At 38.9% G+C, this 25,856-nt stretch overlaps 1 protein-coding gene across 3 annotated transcripts in view; it reads right to left on the minus strand.

The window, feature by feature from the left end:
- Positions 1-903: 903 nt before the first annotated feature.
- LOC119651284 overlaps positions 904-25,856 on the minus strand; it is a 218,744-nt gene continuing 193,791 nt past the window's right edge. For 2 of the 3 annotated variants that reach the window (XM_038054796.1, XM_038054797.1), the window contains 6 exons: positions 19,064-19,726; positions 14,008-14,153; positions 13,778-13,915; positions 1,706-2,442; positions 1,213-1,621; positions 904-1,124 (listed from right to left, as the gene is read on the minus strand). In XM_038054796.1, the coding sequence (XP_037910724.1) occupies positions 1,225-1,621; positions 1,706-2,442; positions 13,778-13,915; positions 14,008-14,153; positions 19,064-19,726 (2,081 nt within the window). In that variant the 3' untranslated portion in view covers positions 904-1,124; positions 1,213-1,224. Of the gene's footprint in view, positions 1,125-1,212; positions 1,622-1,701; positions 2,443-13,777; positions 13,916-14,007; positions 14,154-19,063; positions 19,727-25,856 lie in introns of those variants that run through there. The other variant, XM_038054798.1, reaches the window with a different exon arrangement.

The following is a 25,856-nucleotide window of genomic DNA, read 5'->3' on the forward strand; positions in this document are numbered from 1 at the left end:
GGTAGAGCTCGACCTGTGGAGGAACCGGATGGCAGGGGGTTTCTTGAGCTGACAGTTCCCTTCCTCCTTTCCCCTCCCGTTAGTGAAAGGAACTAGTCAGTTTCACCTGTCATCCTGTTGTCCATTTACTCGTCCACTTCGCTGGGATTGAACTAGCCTGGGACGTTCTTTTAGAAATCCCAATTTCTAGCTGAAATTTTTTAATTTGGGAGTTAAGCGACAACACTATTTTTTCGAGCTTGCTGAACTTTCCTCAAACTTCTTTATTTTCATTTTTCTGAGGCGTTTTTCCCTATTTGCTGTTAATGAGATATTTTCCGTAGTTTAGATAGTTAAGTAGTAGTTGAACTCATACCAAGAGGTCTGATCAAGTGCAATAAAATGTCCGCATCAGAATTCGTAGGACCTCCGTCCTCAATGGATTTCAGTTTAAGTGATCTGGCTACTTGGAAATTTATTCTACTGTTTTTTTTTTGTCCATTGTATGTGGGTGGATGCAATTCACAGCTCTTACCAGGCTTAGCGATCTCTGTATGAGAGTGTGCACTGCAACGGCGATCACATTTGTTCACTACACGGCGACCAAGGCCACTGGGAAGTGAGAATCAACTTGTTTCAGGAATGGACAAAGATCACTACAGGCATTTGCCGAAATAAAGGCGATCAGGAACTTTACCTTGTCTAACTGAAACCATTTACCTTTAATATTGAATAAAAATGATGAAAATAAGTACTTAAACATTTACCAGAGGTTTGGTTCACTATTCAATGTTTACTTTTCTGATTTAACATGAAAAATAGTTGCTGTATAGAAAATTTCAAATTTTTAAGCGGTAATACATGATATTCATAAGGATATATGAGATAAGTAATCTGATTCCACTAATGTAATGAAACGAACGAAGCTTAAATATTTATAAATTTATGCTTTAATAATCAGACACCTCGTTAATTTGTATCATATAAAAGAAAATACAAACACAACAATTTATAAATAGTAACAAATAGATTCATTTATTTTTAGAGTACATTATTTGTAAGACAACTAACGAATGTAAAAGTACAAAAAGATGTTTGAAAAGTCGCAAATTTTGGCACAGTGCTACTCATAATATTGATTGAAACTGGAAGAAGAATTTAGAAAAGAATCGTCACTCAAAGGATTAAAATATATTGAAATAAATAATATTCAACAAATGATGGAATACGTACGCTCAATGATTTCTAATCGTCATTCTTCTTAAAGCTAGAAACAATCTTAGCTGCTTCATTTATTGCCTTTGCGTTCGATCGGACCAAGAACATTAGATGACATTCATCATAGACAGTTAATTCAACTCTGGTCCGGACCAGACCATGCAATACTGTAGCACGTTCCAAATCTAGCCAACGTTGTAGCGCCAACTCTCGTTCTTTTGTCGATCCACTGAGGTCAACATCAGATGGTCCCCAAAGAACGTATTCTAGCACCGATTTCGCCTTTGAAAGAGACTCCGACCGCTCCTGCAGTAAAATATTTGATAGGACAGGCGTTATCTTCGTAATTGGCAGTAGTTCTGTTAAGGCTACGTAAGCACATTTGCATAGTGTTCCAGTTGTTTCATCTTCATCTTGATGCACCCTAAAAGATATACATAGATTAGTCGTTAGTCATACGTGAAGTTTCTGATAATGTAGTGCCGAATAGATACAGGATGTTACTTACCCATGAAGAACACAGAGTCTTGCTTGTGCGTCTTTGTTTTCAAACTCTTTACATAAAATTACATTCGATAATGTCAACGGCATTTCTTCAATTGCTTTGGCCTGTAAATTCTTCAATCCATTTATCAATTGAAGCATTATGAAGCCAATTTCACGGCACATAACGTCATCAAAGCAAGGCATTCCTGGTATCGCCGGCAAGCAGGTGTCCCCAGACTCCTCATTCAATGTTGATAAGTTCTGCACAGAATTCACATTACGTATGGATGATGCATGATCACGCTGAACACCAGAAAGATTTGGTATCGATCCGCGGAAATTAGTATGTTTTTCCATTACTTGTGACTTATTCTTTAAAATAGTTCCTATGGATTGCAAACTGTCCATCTGTAATCTTGGCAAAACTGAGATAGTGGACTGTAACATTCGCACTTCCGTGCTTGGCATCAGTGGCAGATGATAGCTGGGTACCAAATCAAAGAATTCTGTTATCGGGTTGAGAACATCGCAGACCCCACCTGACAATTGGTTCAATTCACCACTGACACCAGAGATTTGGTTGCAATCTGACGATAATGCCAATGTAACTGGGTTGTTTGCCCAGATAGCAGGATGGAATGCACGTTTGCCTACAACGAATGCTTGTGAGCCTTCGATTATATTGAAATCCTCGAAACGTAAATTCATCGAGTTGGCGAGGGGACGAAGTGCAATGGGTACGGCTGGTTGTTGTTGTAGCTGAAATAAAACAAAAACAATCTTTTAGTTACCTTTTTATAAAGACAGCAAAAGATGATTCCTAGATTTACTGTTGCATTCGAACGAGTAGGTGATAGAAATATGCGTTTATGGGCATTCATGATGCAATAAGAGAATAGCTAAAAGAGTCATGGAACGCCACTAAAAAAGACCTCGAAAGCTTGATCAACAAAGAGCAGACTGGTTTTTGCTCTGGATGCCATTGTGTCGACCACATTAACATCCTTAGGATCATTGTGGAGCAATCTGCAGAATAAAGATTCTCATTCCACCTACTTTTCGTAACTATTAGCTACTATATGAGCAGTATATGATAGCGTAAAATATTACGGGCTGCATCGAGGTTGAACTTTCTTTCTGTATATAGAAATTACTTTAAAAGTAATATAGTATTGTAATTAGACTGAATGAGAATGGTAGTATAAATTAAGAAAAACCAATTATGAACAGAGAAATATCACTGAAGAAGAGAACAAGTTGTTCTCGAAATATCGGTATATGCGTACCAAAATAAATACTATGAGAAAAGAAAAGGAAACCTTATGGACTTATTTATACTTATTTAATTACTAGAAGCACTATAAGAATACGCTCAGTTAGTTGAATTCTGTCACCGGTTCTCTTTTTCGCGTTATTGGTGACGTGCTGCATGCAGTCTTGTCCAGAGGACGTGGAAAGTTTCAATGGAGTGCGACATTTTTCCTCAAAAGTTTTGATTATGCTGACGACAGCTGCTTGCTCTCCATTGAGTCATCGATCTTGGCTAAATGGCTCTCTATTTAAAGGAGGCAAACAGGATCGGGTTGAAGATAAATACCAACAAAACCAAGGTTTTCAATTTTTTGCATCGTGGTACCATTATTTCTCTGACCGAAGAACCGAATTCAATGACGACGCATTAATAGCGCTAAATAAGTTTTCATTGTTTCACTGGAAATACAGGTATCTTAACGCCAACATCAAGTTGAGGATGTTTTGTGCTGTTATATGGGAGTAGCACATGGAAAATGATCGCCACTGTTAATCAAAATCTCTAAGCCTTCTTTAACACCACCTGAAGCTTGACACAATCTTCTTCGTCGGCTTACCGGCCAGGTACCGGTAGATGTGCTGATTAGAAAGCAGAAGAGGCAGTGGATGGGTTACACTTTAAGAAAGGGCGTCAACTTCATTGGGGCTATGATCTACAATGGAATCCAGAGTGGTCAGCAGTGGGTTGCCCTAGAATCACATGACACAGAATAGCAGAGGAAGAATGTAAGCTCCTCAGGAAGACCTGGAGAGAATTGAAAGTGATTACGCTGACACGCTGTGCTATGGTCCATTTTAGAGACAATGATTACAATATGATAGAATAACATTTCCATAGAGGTCGTTTCACTTGCTGTTCACATGAACGATACATGCATTGGGTACTCCAGCTGATGATCGCGATCCTGGATGTCTTAAACCCTTTACATGGTGTATCGATGAACAGTTAATCGGTGCGGAAAAACGTGTTTTGCCACCAGTTCAACTTAAGCAGAATTTTGGAGAAGCTGTTGGATAGATGATAAGACCACCCTGCAAGAGTGAACATTTTCGAAGGATTTTTAGGTGATAATAGTGGAAAGAGACCGTTTTTGTTCTTGAGAGTTAAACGTCATTTTGTCGAAAATGAACCAAAGGCAGTAAATATAAAAAGTGTATGTGTCCGGAGTGAAGGAGAGACATAGCTTCTAAGCACTCAGACCGTAGTCTACTGCACTCAATGCCCCCGTCCAACGGAATATCCCAGATTCGTTTATATAACACATAATTTCCGTTTGTGCAACCGGAGTACATCAGAACCAAAAAACTGATGTTTGTTGGGTTTCTAGACGAAGAACTTATCTAGGAAACCTTCTGTGATTTCATTTACTTCCACACCACAGTAAACACATAGTCGGAGTAGTTACTCTGTTCCGAATCCAGAATTAGAGTTCAAATGATTTCTACATCCCAGCAGGGGGAACGGTGGAAGAGATGAGCGGCATCTATAAAATCGCCTGCTCAGATTGCCCGAAGGTATATATCGGGCAGACAAAAAGATTGGCAACCACTAGATTTAGGGAGCACATGAAGGAGGCAGAGCTGGCTGTAAAGCACTCCCGAAAACCCACTAAATCTATGGTGGCAAAACATATGGTCGAATGCGGCCATAAAGTAAGCGCTGATGACTTGAAAGTCCTAAAGCAAGTAAGAAAGACTAACCAACTGGATGCTTACGAAAGCTGGTTCATCAACAAACAACCGGTTGACACTAGGTTGAACTCAGATTTGGGTAACTGCTATTCCCCATTATTTAGAAAACTCTTAAAGTAAAATAATCTCGTCTTGTTTTAGGATTGATAAATGAGCTATTAGAAAGTGAATTAAATATTCTTTTTCAGGACCTAGATATAAGTTTTAAGATACATTAGCTATTAGGTAGTTAAATTAAATAGTTATTTTCTTTTTCAGGACCTAGATATAAGTTTTTAGTCATAATTATAATATCATAGTATAGAATAGTATAAATAGAACCTTAATGTCTATAGATGAGCAAACTTGTTTGCACTGATGAAGGGAACAAGTGGTTCCCGAAATATCGGTATTTGCAAGAATAAATACCCACACCAACGAATAAGAAACAACAAGTTTTATTATTTCAACAGAAGGGATATCAAATGAGGATTCAATTTGTCGGAATTTTCTCGAATTCCATCGCGACATCCGGGTTAATGAGTTGTTCAGGTTCACGGTACCATCATCATGGTACAAGCCCAGGTTTCAAATACGTGAATTTTGTGAATGACGTGTGAGGGAACGAACTACCGGCTACACGACCGTCCTTTTTGAACTGGATAGTGAGTCGTCGAGTAAGTGAGTATCGATCGATAATTTGGTTATTTAGAAAAAAATTCCATCGGAATATATATATATATAATATTCTCCATAAATAGCCGGATCATGGAAAGAACGACCCGAGACGTACAAACTGCCTTTATTCAGATCGAGCAGGCGGCATTCGGCGTGAGATCTTGGGCTGTAGATCAATGAAGGCGAGGCAAAGCATATGGTGGCAACGTCAGCATCGAAAACCAACCAATCAACAACATCGAACCGCACTGGTCAAATGGGAAGAATAAGGATAGGAGAATACAACTTTGAGACCGTTGACAATTTCTCCTATCTAGAGTCGAAAATCACAATCGATAACAGCTACGATGATGAAATCCGCGCGCGGTTGTTGTCAGACAACAGAGCCTATTTCAGCTTACAAAAACTGTTCCACTCGAAACGTCTCACCATAGGGTCAAAGCTCTTACTGTACAAGACAATGATCTTGCCAGTCCTCATGTAGTCCTCGGAGATTTGGGTTCTTAGCAAGAAGAATTGCGAACTCTTGGCCCTGTTCGAGAGAAAAATCCTCCGAAGAATTTTTGGCCCCCTATATGAGGATGGACGATTCCGTAGCATACATAACGACGAAATCTATGAGCAATACCATGACCGTATGGTGGGCGGGTCACTTAATCCGTATGGATGAGGATGATCCAGCCCGGAAAGTCTGTAAGGGCAATATCTATGGCAGAAAAAGAAGACGAGGCAGACCCTGCCTAAGATGGAGCGATGGCGTAGGCCAGGACGCCAGACAGCTTTTAGGGATATCGAATTGGTGGACCTCGGCGCAAAACCGGGATGTCTGGAGTTTCTTAATAAGGCAGGCTAGACCGGATACCGGTTGTTGCGCCGTTGATGATGATGATTCTCCATAAATATATTCGTATAAGGTGAAATTATCCGGCTTTGACCTCTATCTCACTCTTGCATAGCTCAGAGTATTTATTAAAGGCAGCTAATAGTGAAAATTGCAATGCAGTTTTTCTATAATATCGAAGACATCTCCTTATCACAACCATTCCAGAGAACTCGGGATCATTATTAAGGCGGTTGTCGTGATCATTTCCGCAGCAGGAGATGAGAATTTCTCCCAGCCATACAAGAGACCCTTCCTCGGTCCACCATATATGTAAGTATCTTTGCCATTTCCCAGATTATAAAATCAATGCAAATTCCTCGAGTTAATTGTACGTTCCCATCTCATTTAACCTCAATCACAATAAGAACACTTGCACAAGTAGAAATCTAGAAGCCTCCGCGTGCTTTTTTGCTCAGACCCCAAGCAAATTACTGGAGCAATGTAAGGCAGCAGTTGCACATAAATAAAAAATTAATGCGGAAAATATGCTAAATGCATTATGCAAAGATCGAATTAATGAATATCAAGTTGCTGACCGTTGTTTCATGCTCATGCTAGATTGCAATTGAATGCAATTACTATACAGGCGCTTGGAGGAGGCAATGTGTGAAATTCCTTTCTGGTCAAAGCACTCAATTGCACAAAAGAATTGAAACACCCAGACCATACTCGACATAATTGCCATTCTCTAATGTTTTAATTACTGCGATATTTCCCACAACTGAAGCATACATGGATATGTAGGCATTGTAATTGCGACTCTTGTAGCAAGAAAGTGAAATTTCCACGGATAAAATCGGAAAAGACGTTACTTATTGGAGAGGTTTCACAGGAAAGTCTATGGTTGAAGTGAAGTTTCCAGGAAGAAACTGGAAGATCTTATGGTCACCTTCCGTTTGAAGTAACTACTATTACGTTAGTTGGATTGTACTTTTCTGCATCTCTTAATAAAGTTACGCTAACGTTGTTGAATGCAAATTCACATTTCCATATAATGGAAGCTATTCAGAGATTGGATCTTTCTTTATCGCTAAACATTAGTTTAGTTGATACCTACACTTTATTGAACCCAAGTACATTAAGGAGTAAAAATGTTGAAATATTCTGAATCAACTGTAAGATGGCTATTGCAACCTCGAGATGGTCGTTTAATCACCACCACATGGGGTTATAGCATATTTTGCGAAATAGTGTAAACTGGCTTCAGATTTCGGTTTTAGATTGTTAGATAAAGATAACCTTTGCCTTTAAAACTTCGTCCCCGGCTAGTTTCTACGTGCACTTGTGCTCATCTTCCTATAGTTACAAATGTAGATATTGTTCATTTCTCATCTAATTTTTCCTATGAAACAAATGTTATTATCACATCCTACCTTTTTTAGGTTTTGTGTAATTATTATATATCATTAGACTCGATTCAATGTTTGCCTGTCTGTCACCCGCGATTTACTCGGAAACGACTAAACCAATTGTCATGAAATTTGGTGAGATCGTGTGGTCTGTAAATCCCTGGCAATTCTTAAAGTGGTGACCCCGAATTTAAAAAAGGAAAGTTGCCAACTTCAAGGTGAACCCAAAAGCAGTGACAATGAGAATGCTGAGAGCACGCCTGCAGACAAAAGTATGACTCCGACCACGGTAAACTTCCAGGCTTCAGTCCCCACAATCCTGAGATTTGGTTGAAAATCGTGGTGATAAGTTTTGTGAGGTATAACATAAAAGACGCACAACAGCAACATTTGCAAGTCATAGCGGGCTATGACCGAAGTCGGCGACATAACCACAGAGTCTATGACAGATAGCTTGTATAACCGCTTACTTGAGGAATTAATAAAGCGGTTGTCTGCCGGCCAGGAGAAGACAGCTCACGGAGGGCACATAAATGAGTGACGAGAAACGCCAGTTCCTCCGCCGCCAGTAGTGCCTCGACGGTACTACAATTCCGCAGCGCCCGATGAGATGCCTATGGTTGAGACGCCTGCCATTTGCTCTTCAACCGATCATGGCGACGATGAATGGTCAGCCACTACAGTCTGTAGCTGGCATAGCTTATAAGATCTACGCTACACTTCCGTCAAGTGTCGCGGAAACAACATCCTCGCCTTTAATAGCGGAAACCACTTTAACGGAACTAGTCCAGCAATAATCAAGTTATCTTGCAGAGCTGTGAACGGAGCTACACACGGCTTAACAGGATTCCCAACCTGCGAATTCTTCCGGACGTGAACATCGACACTTCCAGATCTTCAGCATGGTTTCCAAAAATAACTCATCCGGACGGAACTGGAAAAAATGGTGTGTCAATGAACTAAGCATCATAAAGTCACAACGTCAGGACTACCAGTTGCTTTAAAACCCAGATGATTAGCTCCGCACAAGCTGACCATCGCAAAAAAGAAATTTAATACCATGATCTAGCTAGGATTGTTGCGTCCATGAAATAGTCCGTGGGCTGTACCCTTGCATACGATGCCTGAAAAGAAAAACGAGTGGAGACCGTGAAGGGATTCCCGCGCACTCAACGCCCGGACTTCCACCAACAAGTACCCAGTTCGAAACATCCAATATTTCGCCCAAAGCTGTACGGTAAAACTGTGTTTTCAACAATAGACCTGGTAAGAGCATTTAACCAGATCCCGGAAGCTGAAGAAGATATACCAAAAACTGTCATGATAACACCGTTCGGCCTTTACAAGTTTCCGTTTATGACATTCGACGTACGGAATGCTACGCAAATGTTACAACAATTCATCGACGAGGCTTTGACAGGTTTGGACTTCTGCTACGCTTACATCGATGGCTTATTAGTTGCTTCATCTTCACGTGAAAAGGACGCCAGCGACTTAAGAACTCTGTTCCAATGGATGCAACAAAGTGTAGTAGGCGTGAATCCAAGCAAATTGCGTTTTTGGTCAGCACGGAGGTCAGTTTCTTAGGATACCTTATCGCATAGGAGGGGACACATCCCTTGCCAATGAAAATTAAATCGATCCAACAATATCCGTAACCAACCAACGTGAAGCAGCTTAGAGGATTTTTGGGTATGTTAAATTTTTACAGAAGGTTCATACCTAGAGCAGCAGCAGTACAGGCACCACTCAACGAGATTTTTCACGGCAAAATTAAAGGAAATTCATCAATTATTTGGACCAGCAAATCTACCATAACTTTTGGAGCTTCTAAAACCGCACTGAAGCAGGTAGCATAGCTTGCACATCTTCAATCTGACACACCTTTGACCATTTTCTGCGATGCATCTGGCCTCTGATTGAAATAGTCTTCCAACCGTGGATTAATTGTTGCTGGCAAACATTGGTTTTCTTTTCGAGAGAACTCGGATCAGGTAATTATGGAGCGTACGATCGGGAAATACTGGCTATGTATCTAGCGATAAAACACTTTCGTCATATGGTTGAGGCAAGGGAGTTCACCATCTTTACGGATCACAAGCCGCTAACCTTCGCCTTTCACAAATAACAAGTCGGGAAACTTCTGGCTGGACGCTTCAGATATCAAAGGTTTTGTGTATATCTTATATAAAGACATTTGAGTGTGCATTTGTCTCATTAATACGTAGCACGTAATATATGCATTTATTATGTGAGAGTATCCAGTTTCAGGTGATATTGACATTCACGGTCTTGACTATGCAAAGAAACGACAACTTTGACTTATTATAACTTTGTTAGTAATAGTGCGATTTCTACCAAACTTAGTAGGATCACCCTCCATATTATAGCCTACATTACTGCAAAATCGTGGCGTGAATTTAAGGTGTTTTTTGAAGTCAATTATTAAAAAATATAGTAATATACTATTATTAATTTTATTTGAAAGGAAATCGGTATGTAGGGCATTTCGGAGCCTAAACCCCATACAGTGGCAGCCTCTTCATTTTTTTGGGATGATTTTTCGGTTGGGAAGTTTCTCAGAATGGACCCGTTAAAGAAATGATCACTTTTGACCCCCCGCACTTCGGCTTCGGAAAGTACTAATCGAGACCTTTCATTATGTAAATATATATTATATTTACATTTAAAACCAAAAATTGTAGTTTGGAGGAAGCTACCCCTTGTCTGTTAACTTTTTAATTTCGCTAAAGAGCTGACGTATGTACCTCGGATTTCGCTTTGTGTGTCTCATGTAGCAGCAAGGTTGTGGAGCGGCATTACTTCAGAGAAGTTGTCCCAAAGACCCTCAAAGGTATACGGGTTGTGCTCACCGGATAACCTCAAAATATAATATATGGGAGCCAAAAGTATTTTACTAGTTAGTTTAGACAGTATTTTAAAAGCGAACTTCCGAAATAACACCTCTGTAGTTCTGTGATGTGCAAACAACCGATTGCAAAGTTCTTGAAATAACCTCGAAGCAGATTCCCTTCTTTAATTGGAGGCAATTCGAAGTGCTGTATACCTTATCTAGAGGTCCAAATGTCGAGCAACTTCCTGGCAATTGTGATGGTCTTTTGATCGGGGAGTGGTACTATTTCCGGCCAACGTGGAAAAAAATCCACCATGGTCAGATAGTAGTGTTACCCTCGCAATGAATTGTAGTGTTAAGATCCAGGTACACGCCGTCTCAACTAGTGTCATTACCTAACCAGCCACTGTTGGTTGCTGGCTAATCCGACGATGGCGTTTGCTGTAGGTGGTATACACTGTTGAAAACGGTTTTGCGGAATAGATGAGTAATAAAGGCCCAGATGATGTCAGTAAAGACATCACACTATACCTCTGGAGGCTAGCTCCAGATCAAAAGAATTAGAAATTTAGCGCTCATAAAGAGGAAATCAACATTGAAGCAGAAGAGTGAGTACCTTTCTTTTTGTTAAAGTAATCTTGGGTGATCCAAATTATTTAATAAATAAATAAAACATTATTGAATAATGAACAAATGGGATCGATAAAAGCAAATGTTTTTGTACAAACTTAGTTGATTTTTTTCTCCTTTTTTACTAACCGAACAGACCCAAACAACATTAATTCAGAAAATTGATACTCTAACGTATATTTTTCTTTAAACACCTCGAATTCGTAAATAACATCCACTTGCTACTTAGTGTAAAGAGTAATCGGATGAAAGATAACTACAATATTAATGGAACTCAAGTTTTCAGGAAGAAGAATCATCACACTCAGCTATCCACATAGATGAACAAAATATTGAAAGCATCGAACAGTTTATCTAAGAAGGTAGATAGTAAAAGCCAAACTTAGAGGCTTGACTCTCGAAGTGTCCGAAGATTTTATAGTTTGTTTGCTTTCAACCAACTTGGAAAAAAGTGGGAACTTTTCTAAGTTTCAATGTTGAATATTCCGCTTGTTGGAAGGTAAAATGAAAAGAAGAAAAACTAATGGCTCAACTCGGAAATAAAGCTGAACGATTCGTTAACCCGGATACAATCGAGTGGTTACCCATAAACTCTCCCACTCACGCCATACTCTTCCTTTAAATATTAATACTTAACCGAGATGTAAATGTCTTTTGGATATCTGTGGAACTCCAAGGAAGAGACACCCAAAGAACGGATATGTATCAATCGACTCAATTCTGGATCGAGTACCTGTGTTAAATCATGATCACTTTCTAGGCTCAACGTTATCATAAAATTGGGGCAACTAATCCCTTTCCAAAAAAATAATCTTACTCAACTTAAAGTAACTACAAATTTTCTTGAATTGCTTTTCTTTAATTTGAAATCGTTTGCTCTTTAGCTTGTAAGATATGCGAGCGGGCAGTGCTCAATTGTAAACAATTTAAACAGAATTGGTGTCCAGTGAAAATTATCAATAGAAATGCAAATAAACAAAGGTGTCAAAATTTATATCAAATTTATGGGGACAAAATTGTAACCAAATATGTACATATTTCAGTAGTGATAAGGAAAGACACGTCGAAGTTCAGCCGCGTTCCGGAAGGTCAAACGAGCTTGAAAGCAGCGAATTGTTAGTGGCATTTGAGAAGGAGGATAAACTAACTGTACAATTATAGAAAGAAGAATCCAATCCCTGGCTTATGTTGTAAAATTTGATCCCTGAGTTTCCCGTAAGCAAAAAAAGATCACACAGGAGATTCGACTCGCGGTGCGTTGCTTGAATTTGTATGGTGGAAAAAAATCATTGCACATGTTCGAGCTTCTTCGGCACTTGCGCGAGAAAAACTCCGCGCATTTACTCTCGTGTTAAAGCCATGTGCATTGTAATGGTATGCGGCAACGTGGTTGCAAACATATCGCTGCGAGCACAACTGTTTATAGTTTGCCATATGGGATGGAGAAAACAGACACAAGAAAACTATCTAGGTGCTCCATAGGCACTCGATTTGCTCGTCCTATGTTTTGTCTTCGTGTCCATGACTTACCCTTCAAGAACAAGTAAGACTGCCTGGACAATTGCGTAGCAGGGGAATTTGTTATCGTGACTGGATGTCAGATGCCAGTCGAATCAGCTGTGAATGAGTACCTGAGTCAAATCTGGGTAATAAGCTCGGACGAGCGCAACGCTGACCACATTGCCTCCTACAATGCACTGTAGTGTACCGTTACCGTCCTGAATGAAGTGCTCTAACATACTTGACGACCCTGATCCAATTGGATTGTCGCGCCAACGACTACTTAAAAACTAAAGGGGCGCTGGTGATGGTGGCCGGTGGTAGGTCAATGGGAGAATCCATCGAGAAGAGAGAAAAAGATAGCTGTATATCATCCAGCAAATAAAGGCATGTTCTTTTCGGGGATCGAGTCCGCGTAGAGTGAAGAAAAGGAAATAAGAAAAGTTGCACCTAAAATCATTCCACCTAAGTCTGAATGAGCTGGAGTTGTTATATTTACCAAGGATGCTTTTCCTTGATATCAAGATAACTGCAGTATACTATTTTTTCTTCTTCTTCTTGCCAGGTATTGTATTTCAATATCAAAAAGTTATCATAAAATATTTAAATTTATAGAAAAATTTGTCCTTTTTTAGACGCCGTTCAATTCGCCGTGCAATTCTGATCCGAACATAATAAGTAGAATTTAAGAAATATATACAGGAAGGCCGTGAAAAAAGTATCTGTTAGTAAAGAAGGTGCGGGACTAATATTATTTACTTAAAGCAATAATTATGGCGAATAATGAATTGATGAGCTACATAAAGCAGATGAGCTGTAGTGTACCCTCAGTTAACGTTAAGATTCCGAACAACTTCTACTAATACAATTAATGTTTTTTCTTGCATTTGCTAGCGTGAAAAGAAGGGTCTTTATAAGAAATATCTTATAGAGAGTTAAATTTCATTTAATCCATTATTTTGACGGCCAACAGATAGCAGCGTTCGCATGTTTTCTTGTTTTTTTGGAATTCCCAAATTAATCCAAAAGTGTTTGTTGGGTACCGCGATAGAATATGCTATTCATTTTCATAGAATTGTGAACTATGGTTTACATTAGTTCCAAGAAATATATTATAAATAACATTTTGCCAAATTATATTCACAATTAAAAAAAGATTTTCAAAAAGGTACATTTTTGTGAGTTTAGTTCAAATAGATACATTTTAAGTTCACTTACCTGTTCTAAGACTTGAGCCAGAGCTTCATGATTTGCAACGATGACAGCATTGTAGTTGTCCTCAATACTTTTATGCACAACACTTCGTCCTTTACGCATTCTCAAGCGATTTGTAGTTTTCACCCGTACCTTTGAAGACTGAAATGTGAGGGTCAATTATACAAGTTCACTGGATGCACCACCGTAACAGAGCAACTGCTAATAGTTTACAATATAAGAGAGTGGCTTACCGGCGTTACGCCCCATACACCTTCATGAATATCACTGGCAATATCGCCTCCTGCTTCGCTGCCGTAGAAGCTGTATGGCGAGTAGATATCCGATTCTCCCATCTCACTTCCGCAATATGATGCCGAAACCACTCGTGGAATGTTTGCTGGAAATTGAGTCAGTGCTTGGAATTACAAAAACGAAAATCCACAAAAAGTTGCAGAATAATGGGCAAGAAAAGATTATATTGCTTTGTAAATTTAATTGCGCAAAACGTAAAAAGAAGAAATATAAGTAATTGAATGAGCACACTCGTGTACGTACATATGCCGGGCAAACGAGGCTATTCTTTGGACGTGCGCATATTCAAATCTGCTTTGATAGAAACACAGTTTCGCGTGCTGTTAAATACACGTTTTCGTAAAGTGAAAAGATTTATTTCCAGTGAATCAACCGACCATGTGAGTTATGACAAGTGACGACATGCTCATGTATTATATTTGCCTAACCCGAAACATATTAATTGGCTGAGCAGTGACGCAATAGAGGAAAAATCATCTAATTAAAACATGTAAATTTGAAAAAAGTAACTTCCTGTTAGCAGCTTTAATTCAGCGGTATTACTTTTTTTTCCAACTTTTACTTTTCAGCTAGATAGACCTGGAAACTTTCAATGCTAACGTCATGAAATTCAGTAATTTGAAAGGACGTAGACACAATTTAAATCTGCACGATAGGTCAATGGTACTCTTCCCGCTTTCAAGAAAATAGTCCTGGCAAAAATGTTCTGATAAAAATCCTGCCCCAAGTTGTCGGTTTGTACAGAGTCCACTATCATTCGAAAGGAAAACATTCAAATTCTACGAAGTTACAATATAAAGCGAATAATGAACCTCGTGCAGGCCTTAAACTGGCGAAACCAAAAAAATATCAATGTTGTTTATGTGTTGTTAATCGATGTTAGCACTTAGATGGTGGAAATAAAAAGACAAATCTTTCCGATATTGTCGAAAGTATAATTCTTTCGTAGAGAGAAACAATCTGACGACACTATTCATAAAAGCAAAACTGACAGACAAGTCACCGAGCACCTATCATACACCGCAATATCAATTATTAGATCAATGACCTACTCAAGAAATGCAACATCGAACTAATATCTAGCAACAGATCACAACAAACTGAAGACACGATTAGGAATTGTGAAAGTTCCCAAGAGTGACAGCGAAAAAAGTGGAATTTATCAGATAACTTGTACGAATTGCCAAAAATCATACAGAAGGCAAACTAGAAGAATACTAACATCCGGGTTTAAGGAGGACTTAAGAGAAAGAAACCTGGCGATCCAGAAAAATAGACTTACACATTCCTACAAATCATTAGTAGCCGAACACATCGTCAAAGGACAATAACAAAGGACAATTAATTGTAAGTTAGCAACGGAACTTACCGGACAATGCTGCACTCTCAAGGAACGGGGGCATGTACAGAGATCCATCGCGAACTTAGTCGAGTGGCAAAAGCGACTTTATAGACATAAAAAGGAAGGCTGGGAGAACCAACAAATCTGTGATAATTGATAAGACTGACTAGGCTGAACCTGACTAATGTGCCGGGCCAGATAAAAGTAGCAGGATCACACTCGCGACCATGCAACATCAATAACGTTCCAAGATAAAGCGATACTGTATAAGGTGATGCTGATGTAAGTGCGAGAGGCACCATTCTTTTCCGATTTATTCTCATACATCTCATCTCATACATCGATGGCACAACATTACAATTTGTATTTAAGCCTTGAAGTGTTCTAGAGTACTTCTTTCAAGATCGTAATGGTATACTAGGTATTGCGGGCAGCATTGCGGTCGCCAGTGATTATTACCCTGATTGATCCAGGTATTCATTCATTGCTGAGTCAACTGGTATCCGACATCTAATCCCAATACAAACCCCTCGGCCTCCAATGAGAAATAAACCACTGCGGCAGCTAAATGGTCTAGCCATAACCAGCAAACCACCCAGATTGTATGCATTAATGACTGGGAAAATATTAGGAAGCTGTTCATGTCTGTTAATAATCCAGCAACCCAGAAGTCAAATAGCTTGTAAGCTGAGTCAATGATTACGTGCCACACAAAATATATTCCAGTCAAAGTTTACCACGTATAAATTTCAAGATTCTGAAGGTACGCTATCAAAGGTCGCTGTAGGTAATATTGCCAATTGTTTCTAAATCCTGATTTGAAGCCTTCATTTAAAAAAAAAAACGGAGCTTAGCAGCTCACGATACCACTGACTACCACAGAAAAGCAGTCCCTTTGTTTGAAACCAAATAAGGCTTATGACGTCGAAAAAATCCCAATGGATCTTCTGAAGGCTGGCCAAGCAACTCACTCTAGTAGAACTCACCAAACCATGTGTCAAATCTAGATCGACGAGCGTTATCTCGAGGATCCATGTAAAAGTTGTATTTTGATATTTTTTTATTTTCATTATATTTTCCTTTGGTTATTTATTGTCTCCTCCGATCTTATTTTAACCATTTATTATTTCGTTTTCATGATTTCACATAATCATTTATTATTTAATTTTAGTTATATTATTTTAATTTATAATTTATGATTCTTATTTTATTTTTGCTTTGAATATACTAAAAACAAATTTTAGACAAATTCGTTATTACTTGTGGACGTCCTTTTTCTCTCATCCTCGTTTATTAAAAGGCATCCCCTAATAGAATAGCCTGAGGATTTTGAGGCATGGTGGGAAACTCGAAGGCCCCGCCAGGAGGAACATTGATCGAGGAAGTGATCAGTTATAGATCCTCTCTTTAGATCGCGGCACTCGGGTCCGGAGCTATACGGTTTCACGCGCGCAGTCGAGACGTTATTTTTTTTCCTGAATCTGGCTAACAGAAGGACATGTAAGCACATGTCGACGGAACACTTCGATGGAGCTTCAATATTTGAGGGTGGACCTTCACGGTAAATTTCGTCGTCTTTTTAGGTTTTCAGGATAGCTCTCCTCTTCCGGTCACCTCAGACTACTTTAGAATGTTCTTGGGCCATCGCCCCTTTGATTTTGTTATTACAAACTGCCATCCCATGTTTTTTAATAAACTAGCATTTGATTGTATAGGTAAACTCTTCTTGAGCGAAAAGCCGCAACCATACCCCAAGAACGTAGATACCACGGGCAGTTAGGGAGCCCTCTATATTCTGCATGGCGCCTGGCTATTGAAGTAGGGTTGTGTCTTCCAAGAGAATCAAAATGGACTAGACACCATAGAGGTTTAGATACTACTGTAGGCCGCTCACCCTGCCTAAAATAAGAGGGTTATTCGACAATCCTATCCAATAATCAAGGAAAAGACCGACTTTGTTCCCCGAAATATAGAGAAATTTCCTTGTATGTCAAATAATTCTGGCAACAATAACTGAAGAAAATACTAAAAGTATATTCTGATAAAGTTATTTGAGAATAGCGAAAAAATTTTAGTTTTCATTGCTCAACCACTGGCAGACAACGCGTTGAAAATACAACACTGATCTTAACACACATTTGGGAGCACGTAAAGATAGAAATGAACTAAGGACCATCCATATCACCACATTCCTTATCCACATCTTCTTTAATTTGGTTTTGCAATATTCTTTTAGCTCGTTTACTGAAACGAAAAGATTGTTTTTTGATGAGGGACAATCCTATTGTTTCATTTGTAGATATTGATATTTCGGGAGCCAGTTGCTGCTCCTTTCCTCAGTGCTTACAATTGACAATTCAGAGAGCAAAGGGTCTTTCTGCTCGGCCAAAGACACCATGGGCGAGTTTTATTTCGACATTTGGGGTTTTATTTGCTTTATTTGGGATGCCAGATTTCGAGGACTTTAATTAAAAAGGATGAAATCTAGAGAAGAATGGTAATAGCTGACTACTATTCCGCTCCTTCCTTGATGTGCCCGAAAAAACTACAATGATAACGAAAGCGTTTGAAGACTACAAGGATTTGATTCATCCACGAATTTTGCGGAAACGATTTGAACTCATAAAATGCAATATATGTGGGACAGTGAAACTCTGAAAGCGACTATGTAGAAAGCATACAAGAAGCGAAGATACCCAAAAAGGTTGTTAAATAACAATTTACACTGCCGGTGTAGGTAGCAAACCTGCCTTAATGGAATCATCTATCACTAAGTCTGGCTCCTAGATATAATTTTAATCCAGTTCCAGCATTATGGATGATTTCCTATAGTGTCACAAATCCAGGATAGATTTTAATTCTACAAATATTGTTTTTTTTCTTATTTTATAATACCCTTACCCTGCAGCAACAACAACGCTCTAAACTGCTGTTGGTCAATCTGCCATACATCAAACGTACTATCGAAAGAATAGATAAGGTCATTGAAAAGTAAGGATTAAAAACGTTTATGGTAGGAACTTTGGTAGACGAAAGGACAAGGAACTTCAGGAATCGAGTAAAGCCTAAAAACTGCTTATGACTCAAGCACTGGGTTCTACATTGAAGAAATCACAAGAACCATCATCGCTAGGGGCAATAAAAATCACGAAAAAATTGTGCGAGGAGACCTAGATATTTTGAGGCAACCCCACATTTTAACAAGGATTCGGGATTCATTATCGAACGCAATTAGTCAGCGGTCCTCTGGTGTATACATATGAGTAGGTGAGAAAACAAGAAATAAAATAGTAATCTAATACCAAAAATTAGAAAATAAGTGTCGCCCCATCTAATAAATTGTTGCTTAGTCCAGAGTGTCAAATATCCCTTGCTGAATTTTGGGGATCGTTACCTTACAATCAAATCATTTGTGACTGAAAGGAAAATTGCCGAACACATGTTAATTCGAAAATCCCCATTTGATCAAATAAAGGACGAGTATCGCTATTCACTGGAGAGCTATTAATAATTAAATACACAAATACCATAGATTGTAAAATATGGGTTCGACTTATATCTAGCTCTGCGAGAAATGCCGTCTGAGGTGCAGAGAATCTTCCATTGGAAGATGGTATAAAATATAATACATTCTTATTTTAATTTTTACTCACCCAAACTATTAAATCCATAACGTGTACCATACTCGCTACGTGTTAGACTCGCACTTGAAATGGAAGCTGTCTCATGGATACTCATTCTGGAATGATGCTGCTGTTGTCTCACTGATCCCATACCATCGTAACCCCTTCGCAGATCTGTTTCTGAACTTCTAATGGGCGTTGATGGAGGTGTTTTGCCAGTTTCATATGAAGTCTCGAAATCGCGCTTATCCTTCAAATAACTATCAATTGTGTTATTGATTTTCAGAACAGAATTCTTTAGACCGTCATTTAATTTTCCTTTTCCACATTCCGATGCTGACATCGTTGAGGACTTTTCAAATAGTTCCAGTTTACTTGCAATCTTATTTTGTACACCGAATTTTTCGCGGCGTTCAAAAGAATTCATTTTGTTCGATTCCTTTGGCTCCATTTCTGTGATTGATGGTTTAGTAGTGGAAGAGTTGGAATTAACCGTGTTATTCAAAAGTTCTTTTGTTGGCGTCGAGCAAATTTCGCTTGACGAAACGTTACCTCCGTTTGACGAACAAACGGAGATGGTATCGGCATTCTCAATTCCTTGACGCTTTCGGGCTAACTCGAGCTGAGCTTCACGTTCACGCATGCTGGCCGTTCGTTCAGGTTTTCGTGGAGCGATTGCTGAACGAATTTCACCTGTTAATGGTTAAACTTGTTAATTTGAAGTAATGGTTTTCACTTTAAAATACGGAAAGGAGAGAGTACTTAGGGACCCAATGCTTTCCACAAAAACAATATTTAAAAATCGTCAGAGGAAAGCAATGCTAGTATAACAGGTGTATATGTTATACTAGCATTGCTTTTTTCTTCAATATCTGTTCGATTCGAATGCTTTTGAATCTTTTTTATCGAATAGACTTTTTTTCACGTGCGTTTTTCGGAATTTTTTTAGTTGACAAAAATGAAAAAAAATGTCATATTCCCAGTTACTTTTGACAATTTTTCTGAAAAATTAGAACCAAGAATAAAAAAGTTGCGCGACATTATTCCACTGAAGGTCATAACTAGAGTTTTCCAGCTACGGGATATGTAGTGACTCCAATTCTTATCCACAAATCAAAAAGCAAATTTTGCAGCTATTGAACATTTTTTATCAATTTTCATTACTTTTTTTAGAAATAACGCAAAAGAGGTACCCTTAAAAAATGATATCATCCCAAATGTTGGTTCATATTCTTTGGCAATTTTATTGAGAATCACACTCCCTAATTTTGTTATGATCTGTTTATTACTTTTTGAGCTAGAAAAACGGGTTTGAAAAAAAATTGTTTGAATAATCGTCGGATGTGAAGATATTTTTCACCCTTAATTACGAAAAAGATATATGATAGTTACATCAAATTCAAATGCACTTGTAATACACGACTACATCCTGGGCGCTCGAGCCTGAGCCTGTGCTCGATAAGCGCTCAGACTCATGCTGATAAAATCTCAAGGAAGACGAATTTCGCTTTAAATTTTTGCAGCAAATTCTGAGAATCTGAGTTAACATATCATAGATCGTTATGATGAATAATAAAAAAAGTCGATTGTGAAAACTTTCTAATGGGTTTTCCCGCCTTAATTACTTGAGAAAAGAAAATATATTTTGGAAAATAAATAAAATATTTTTGCAATTTTTTTCTTGTCCCTCACCCGTAGAGAGAAAAACCGGTCATGGAAATTATGCGAGTAAGGACCTTTTAGTTTTAGGTATTTCGTTTCCCAATATTGAACTGGAAAATTTTAGTAGCTCTTCTCTCTGATTATTGCGGTTACTACTATTATCGCTCAGATCTCCTAGGACAGCTAGGACGCTTCCCTTGCTGACGGAAAAATCCCTCAATGATGATAAAGTGAACTCTTCTTATGACTTTTGAGTAAATCCATCATAAGCATGTAGAGATCCACCAAAAACTGTATTTGTTTCCAAGTATTTCTTTAGATTTTTTTTTATAGGCTTATTCTTCTTTTTCTTCAGCCTTTGTCCCGTTCACAAGCAGGGTCGGCTCGTCGTGATCGGCTTCGCCATTTGGCTCTATCGAATGCCTGATCTGGGTGCAATCTTGAGGCTTTAAAATCCCCATCCAGCGTATCAAGCCACCGTTGCTTAGGTCTGCCTTTTGGTCGTTTACCATCGACTTCGATGTTCATACCAATCTTGGCAAGTGAATTCTCGTTTGCACGAATTGCGTGACCATACCATCGAAGACGCCTCTCTCGCAACTTTTCCACGATCGGTGCAACCCCATAACGATCGCGGATATCCTCATTTCGGATGTGATCTAAACGTGTGACGCCACTAGTCCATCGTAGCATCTTCGTCTCCATTACCGCAAGACGCCGTTCATTGTCTTTTATGGTCGGCCAACACTCAGAACCATAGAGAGCGACTGGACGGACGACATTGCAGTAAATTTTAGATTTGAGACGTTCGTTAATACGTCGATCACAAAGGACACCAGTTGTGGAACGCCATTTCATCCAGGTTGCGTTAATGTGTGAAGCAATTTCATAACGTAGTTCTCCATTGGTTGATAGCGTTGACCCGAGGTATTTAAATCGCTCAGTTCTGGGCAGATCACTGCCGCTGACAGTGATTGTGCCTGTTTCATGGGGATCGGTCGTCAAAAATTCAGTTTTGTTTAAATTCAATCTGAGACCGTGTTGCATGAGGCGATCATTCCATTTTTGAACAAGTTGCTCGATATCATTTTTGCTATCAGATGCTAGGAAAACATCATCTGCATAAAGCAGATCTTTTCCTCTTAATGAGTTTTAGCTGATGCCCTCTGGACAATTATCATTAACATTGAATTGCATTTTATTCTGTAGAAAGCTATTTCGTGAGGATACTTGATTTAACCGCACCTTTGGTTTCACGGTCTTTTGGCTTTGTAAGTTTCCCAATGACCTCCTTCCTACCCGGAATAAAATTTTTTGGGGGACAATGCAGAGATAATTCTCAGTAACATGCTAAGGTATGTTATACCCCTGAGCAACGCTAGTCAAAAGCAGTCCCACAACTAAATTAGGCCCACCTTTTCACTACTTATTCATATTATTTTCTTTGACCAGTACACACCCAACTGCGTAAATCTAACAATGATCTCCGCTTCCTTGCGTTTTCGCTGGTCGTCAGCAAGCAAGGACTTGGAAGAGCAAACTATTGCAACTTGTTCTCAAACTCTGTCCCATATGGTTTAACCGTCGGACGTTCATGTTGCAGTTTAACCAGTCCAAATCATGATCCAAACATTATAGCAAATGTTTCTGTAAGGTTTTCATGGGAAGTAGTCTGGAAATGCAAATCCTCGTTAACTCAAATTAATTTTATACCGTTTATCGGTATAAAACCGTTAACACCTTTTGTGACGGTGGGTCTTTAAGGCTAACAACAATTATGTAAACCTTCTATCCTTTGCACAACATAGAGTTTTGATTATCTCGCACCATTTGGCAATGTGTTTTTTCCCATCTGCATCGAATGGATTCATCGAAATTCTTTGCATTCCTGCACGAAGTTATCATATATGAGCGCGACTGTAAAAGAAAAAATCCGAGCACAGGGTGAACAGAGGTCTCACATTATTAACAAAATGTTTATCTCTCCCCCGAGAAAAACCTGGAGGAATCACCCCCTTTGTGAAAATAGCGTAGTTAGTTTCACCTTTGCTTTGTATATACCTAAATCTATTCTTTCTTCATTCCTGCTGAGTTTTAGAACGCGATTTCTCGCGCTCCTTCACTTCCATTATAAATTTAATGTTCTTACGCTATCGGTTCAAATTTCGTAGAATTTCTTCAATTCGTCTCAGTGTATGCAACCTCAAGCACCGGAAAACGCACGCGAATTTTGTGTAATGACAGGTGAAGGATCGAAATGCTCAAAAGACCCCCCTCCTTACCTCCGGAGTTTGGCTAGCACAGGGGCGAGCAAGCACGTGTCGACGGAGGGCTTCAAAATAGCTTCAATGTTTGCGGGCGGGCCTTCACGGTCAATTTCGTCATCTTTTTAGGTTTTTGGGTTAGCTCCCCTCTCTTGGTCCTGTTCGGCCACTCAAGATGGATCATCGGAATCTCAAAAAGTCATCACAAAGTTCTTCTGACTTCTTTCTTCTCTCCCAATAGTGAAGTGATTTTCCATTATGGATACAATCGCCAGTGCATGAGCTGTGTTTTTTACCTTCATTCGTTACTGTGATCTGTTTTATCGTTGATTCATTCTTCCAATCTTGCTAGAATTCCCTTTATTGGTATACTCGTATTCTTTGATAGTATGGAAGCAATCAAAGGGCAGTAGGTCGATAGAGCGAGCGGATAGTTGAGTTTTATCTAATTTGCCTGTATATTTACTCTTTGGATAGTTCGTTTCGCTGCAAGGCTTTATAAACTTGACATCCTTTGTAATTGGTAATATAGTTTTGGCCGAATAATTACTGCATTTTCTGCTTCTATTTTTTGATGTATAAAACCATTTTGAGGCATTCCCTATAGACGACGCCGACATCAGCAAGGTGCAAGCTGGAATGATCAAACTCTGGCAATCATGCATTGAATAGAATCCCTTGCGAAAAGAAACCAAGACTGTACGCCGCATGGACGTCTCGCTTTCTCAAGCCTCCGAATCAACCTTAGAAAAAAGCTGAGTTAAGGTTTATAATGACACGGACTAATTCACTTATCTTATTGAATTGATGGGTTTATTTCTTTGAGTTTAATACCTTTCAGTACAACATACAGACCTTTACTGCTCTTATGCTGGTATGTAGTAATATTGTCCATGCTCTGTCGCAAAATCTAAAGCGAAGCGGAAGACTGGTCACCTTTCTAGAATCTTTTTCTGAATAAATTGGTTCTTCATAAGTACAACATAAAAATTACAAAAATTTGACAGACGGTTTCGTCCAGGGCAGAGACAATTGATCAGACGCTGCCTCACCTCTGCCCTGGGACAAAATATTATTTACTTCGGCCTGGTTTAGGTCTAGACTGATGACGGATCTCACTTAAATATAATTCGTACCCATTACGTGTTTGCGATTATATTTAAGTGGAGCATTTACCATCTATCGTTACTTTCGGTCACGCTGCTCCCAGGGCAGAGGTGAGGCAGCGTCTGATGAGTTGCCTCTGCCCGTCCAGGTCAGTCAACTTTTTGTTTTTTCTAAACTTAGGTTTAACTCAAAAAAGAGGAGTCCTGGAACTACAAAAGAGGGAGTAAGTTGCTCCCCACGTGGTTCGGTCCGTCACTAAGTGGGTGCGGACTCAGGACTCCCAGCATCCTCAACAAAAAAACATAAAAATTGTTTTCTCCAAAAGTATGTAGTTGTATTACTTCAGTCTGTGATGCAAATCCTGAGCAGCTCTTCGAAGGTTAACATGAAATTGACTAATTAATAATTAATTAACTAATAATTAATTAATTTTTCGATTTCAGTTAACACTTTTCCTCCTTCTGGGAATTTGGCACTCACAGCAATATGGATATAATAAACCCTCCTTTCATGCGCACATGGATTTCAGGTCCAATTGCGCTCTTTAGTCATAAGCCTCTAGCTTCCATACTTTCTATTTTAATTGACCCGCTTTTGCGAAGAATTCAGGCTCTAATCGCAAAAATCCGGCCACAAGGTGAATACATATAATATGAGCTCCTTTATATTATTGAAAATATTACATTTTGCAAAGCTTCTATTCTGAGTCCTCGGGAAAGTCCCTACCGGAGGGAATCCTCCCTCTACCATCTCGGCAATCTATTCACCGCATACCGCATAATATTGAGAAGTTAAGTGGAAATCCTACTATTATTACCAAAGTAGTAGTAGCTCAAATTTGTTCTTTTCCCGTAAGTTCATTGCCCCCAACCTCAGCATCAGTAAAGGGAATATTTGGGCATACTGAACATACGCAGATTATAAGTTACCACAGCGATTTTATCATTGAATCCAAAAGCTTCGTTATCATTGAATCTAATCTGCGTATTGAACGTTGAGATTGTGTGCGCTCATAAACAACTTCAGACTTTTACTGATGGTGATGCATCGATCGATGTCTGTTTGTTTGGTAACAGCTTTAGCTGACGAAAGGGTCATATTTCAGAATTACCATAATTATTATCGGAGCTGGTTCAAGATCTTTAGTTCTGAACGGTTGAATAATTGTTTCCTAAATTTTTATTTCATTGTGTAATTATTTCTTCCTCAGTTGTTCAGTTATAACACTTTCATATTATGAACATGTTTGGTGATTTTTGTGTACATTTCCCTATATTATTAGGTATAATTTACAATACAGGTACAATCCTTTTTTCCTTAGTAGATCCAACTTTTTCGTTTCTCTCTCGGCTTTGTGAGATAGCTGTTCCCTTCTCAGTTGTTTTTTTTTGTTGAGATTTTCTACATTCCTAATTTCCGCAGCAGATTTTTAAAATTTTGTACTTCCTGCAAATCTTTCCCAGAAGGGGATAATCGTTTAGATTCCGAAGAAGGACACTTGTTTTGCGACAAATGTAATTATGTGCTTTCTGCTGTCGCGGTAGTATTATATTAGCACCTTCCAGATCATTGCCAGGCAATATGCAAGTTTTAGATCACCGCTCCACCTGCTCCTCATCCATTTTCGAGAACGTCAACAGCAGCAAATCCATACTGAAGAAACAACAAGTTATTATCAGAGTGACAAACGTCACTTACTGGTTCGTCGTAAAATCCCGAATGAACTTGAAGTCCAAAGCGGATCCGTCAGCGTTGCATTTTATCGACGATACTTTTTTCTCGTTATCAGT

This window comes from Hermetia illucens, chromosome 3, assembly GCF_905115235.1.
Source record: "Hermetia illucens chromosome 3, iHerIll2.2.curated.20191125, whole genome shotgun sequence".
NCBI lineage: Eukaryota > Metazoa > Arthropoda > Insecta > Diptera > Stratiomyidae > Hermetia > Hermetia illucens.